Source organism: Sceloporus undulatus, chromosome 2, assembly GCF_019175285.1.
Source record: "Sceloporus undulatus isolate JIND9_A2432 ecotype Alabama chromosome 2, SceUnd_v1.1, whole genome shotgun sequence".
Taxonomy (NCBI): Eukaryota; Metazoa; Chordata; class Lepidosauria; order Squamata; family Phrynosomatidae; genus Sceloporus; species Sceloporus undulatus.
This window is the reverse complement of record NC_056523.1, coordinates 9,335,222-9,338,223: the sequence shown is the minus strand read 5'-3', so window position 1 is coordinate 9,338,223 and position 3,002 is coordinate 9,335,222. Positions and strand designations below refer to the sequence as shown.

General features: G+C 44.4%; 1 protein-coding gene across 1 annotated transcript in view; it reads left to right on the top strand.

The window, feature by feature from the left end:
• The first annotated feature begins 2,131 nt into the window (after window positions 1-2,131).
• The window catches only part of LOC121922021 (zinc finger protein 420-like), a 319,204-nt gene continuing 318,333 nt past the window's right edge, over window positions 2,132-3,002 (top strand). The window contains exon 1 of the mRNA XM_042450893.1: window positions 2,132-2,219. Within this exon, the coding sequence (XP_042306827.1) occupies window positions 2,164-2,219 (56 nt within the window). The 5' untranslated portion in view covers window positions 2,132-2,163. The remainder of the gene's footprint in view (window positions 2,220-3,002) is intronic.

The window sequence follows — 3,002 nt, the reverse complement described above, 5'->3', positions numbered from 1 at the left end:
TGTATGTTTAGCCAAGAGAAGAGATGGTAAGAGGTGATATGATAGCCCTGTTTAAATATTTGAAGGGGTGTCACATTGAGGATGGAGCAAGCTTGTTTTCTGCTGCTTCAGAGACTAGGACCCGGAACAATGGATGCAAGCTCCAGGAGCAGAGATTCCAGCTCAACTTTAAGAGGAACGTCCTGACACTCAGAGTTGTTTGACAGTGGAACACACTGCCTCAGAGAGTGGTAGAATCTCCTTTTTTGGAGGTCTTTAAACAGAGGCTGGATGGCCATCTGTCACAGGGAGTGCTTTGATTGAGAGTTCCTGCATGGCAGAATGGGGTTAGACTGCATGGCCCTTGTGGTCTCTTCCAGCTCTATGATTCAAATATCCCCACTCTTGAGCTGATGTGGGGGGGCATTTTGCATGTTGTTGGGGACCCTGTTCTGTCTTAGGCCCACAAAAATTATTCACATGTCACTTCTGGTTAACATCCTGCATTTTACAAAAGGGTTCTCATGAATGTCAAAAAGCCTTGGCCCTCCAAAATATAATGACAAGACCCTAGGGGGCCTTTGAGGGCATTCTGGTGTGTGTGTGTGTGTTTTAATTTAAAAAAACAACAACCATGCAGTTTGACACTACTTTAACCTCCATGGCTCAATGTTATGGAATTTTGGGAATTGCAATTTTGAGAAACATTTAACCTTCTCTGTCAGAGCTCTGGCGCCACAACAAACTGCAGCTCCCGGAATTTAATAGCACTGAGTCACGCTAGTTAAAGTGGTATCGAACTGCATTATTTCTGAAGTGCAGATGCAGCCCTAATAGCTGAAATAGAATACTAGTCAGCATGTTTTATTTAGCATAAGGCTTTCTGGATTCCAGCCAACTTCAGACCTCTGATGTTGTGGGCTAGGTCTCTTCCAACTCTATGATTCTATGGTTCTAAGTATTAAAATGTTGTCAACCTGGATTTTTTCTGCAGTGTGGATGCAGGTTTAGTCAAGTATACTTTAAGCAATCACCCCTGGCTTGAGACTTCCCAAAACCTGAAGGAAACCATTGCCAGGAGAATGGATCCCTTCTGTACATGAGGCCGATCCCTTGTAAAGTAGGTTGGGAAAGGGGAAATTATGATTGTGATTGTCATCATCATCATCACCCTCATGATACAGGTCACCTAAGGCATGACTCAGAGTGCATCCACATGCAGTTTGACAGCACTTTAAGCACTGTAGCTCCAGGCTCTGGAATCCTGGGATGTGTAGTTTTACAATTTCTTTACCTTTCTCTGCCAGAGTGCCTCAACAAAGCTACAAATCCCAGATTTCCATAGCATTGAGACATGGCACTTAAAGTGGTGTCAATCTAGATTATTTCCGCACTGTAGATGTTCTCTCGAAGAAAGAAGAAAGCAACCAGAAAAGGTTAAAGGAAACACAGATAGGTTCTCCTCCATTGCTTTTTGGCTCTCCTAGCAGGGAGGGGAAGGGAGGGTGTCCTGTGATGGCATTTGGATACAAATCCCATAATCCACATGGCTGCTCTGGGGATGATGGGGCACTGTAGTCCAAGCCATGGTATTGTGGTTTGAGCATTGGACTCTGACTATGGAAACTGGGCTTTGAATCCCACCTTGGCCATGGAAACCCATTGGGCAGGGTGACCAGACACATCCTCTTTTTCCAGGACTTGTCCTCCATTCAAGCCTTATGTCTAGGAGGAATTCCCAAATGTCTTCCATTTTGAACAGGACCAAGAAGCATGGATGTCTATTTACAATGAGTATTTCCATTATAATGACTTCTAATGATGGTTTTTGGCTTTTGTTTGGTCATGATCTCCATTCTTCTTAAATGCCCTACATTTTCATGGTTCTTGCTCTCCTTTGCAGTGATGATATTTGGTCACCCTGCCACTGAGTGACTTTGGGCTAGTCACACTCTCTCAGCCTCAGAAGATGACTGCTATAGGTCAGAAATGACTTGGAGGCCTACAACAACAAAGTCCAAGGATAATTGTGGCTGGAGGAGAACCTTCCTCTGAGTCTTGGAGAGACTAGAGGCTCATTGCTTTGGAAATTAATGGGTTAAAGTGAAAAAGCTGTTTTGAATCTTCCCTAGAGCGGCCAGATGATAAAAGGATGATGGTTGATGGGATGTTGGAGGACCTGGCATGGGATGGTCGGATTTACCTGCAAGGAAGACAAATAGAAGGGGAGGCCTGCAGAGGTAAGCCTGCCAAAAAGCAAGGTGGCCAGGCATGCCCTCCTTTTCCAGAACATGTCCTACATTTCAGCGTCCCGCACAGGAAGAATTCCAAAAGGTCCTCCATTCTGAGCATGCATTTATTTTTATATGTGTGTGTTTTAGTTTTTAATGTTGCCATGCCCTCCATGTCTCTGGCATGACCTACAATTTCACAGGGCCTTGCCATCCTTTGCACTGGAGGACCTCTGTGCAAATGAGGAAATCTGAAAGGGAAAGGGGGAGTCTGCAGCCCAGTTGAAAGGAGTGGGGTTTGTTTGCTTCTTGGCAGAAATGGGGGGAATAGGAGAAAGCACCCCCCTCCCATATCTTTGCTCCACTTTGGGAATGCTGTGGGGGGCAGGCACGAATTCCTGGTGATATTGGAATTTGGGAAAAGGACTCTTTTGGATTAGATTTTAATTGAATTTATTATGATCTCTTTCTTTGATAAAATTACCAGCTTGTTAGATAAAGGGAGTGCTGTGGATATAGTATATCTTGATTTCAGTAAGGCTTTTGACAAAGTTCCCCATGACGTTCTTGCAAACAAGCTTGTAAAATGTGGGCTAGACAAATGGATTTGTCATTGGTTGACTGGCCGAACCCAAAGGGTGCTCAACAATGGCTCCTTTTCATCCTTGAAAGAAGTGACCAGTAGGGTCCCACAGGGCTCTGTCCTGGGCCCAGTGCTATTCAACATCTTTATCAATGACTTGGAGGACAAAATTGGGGGGTATACTTATCAAATTTGCAGATGACACCAAA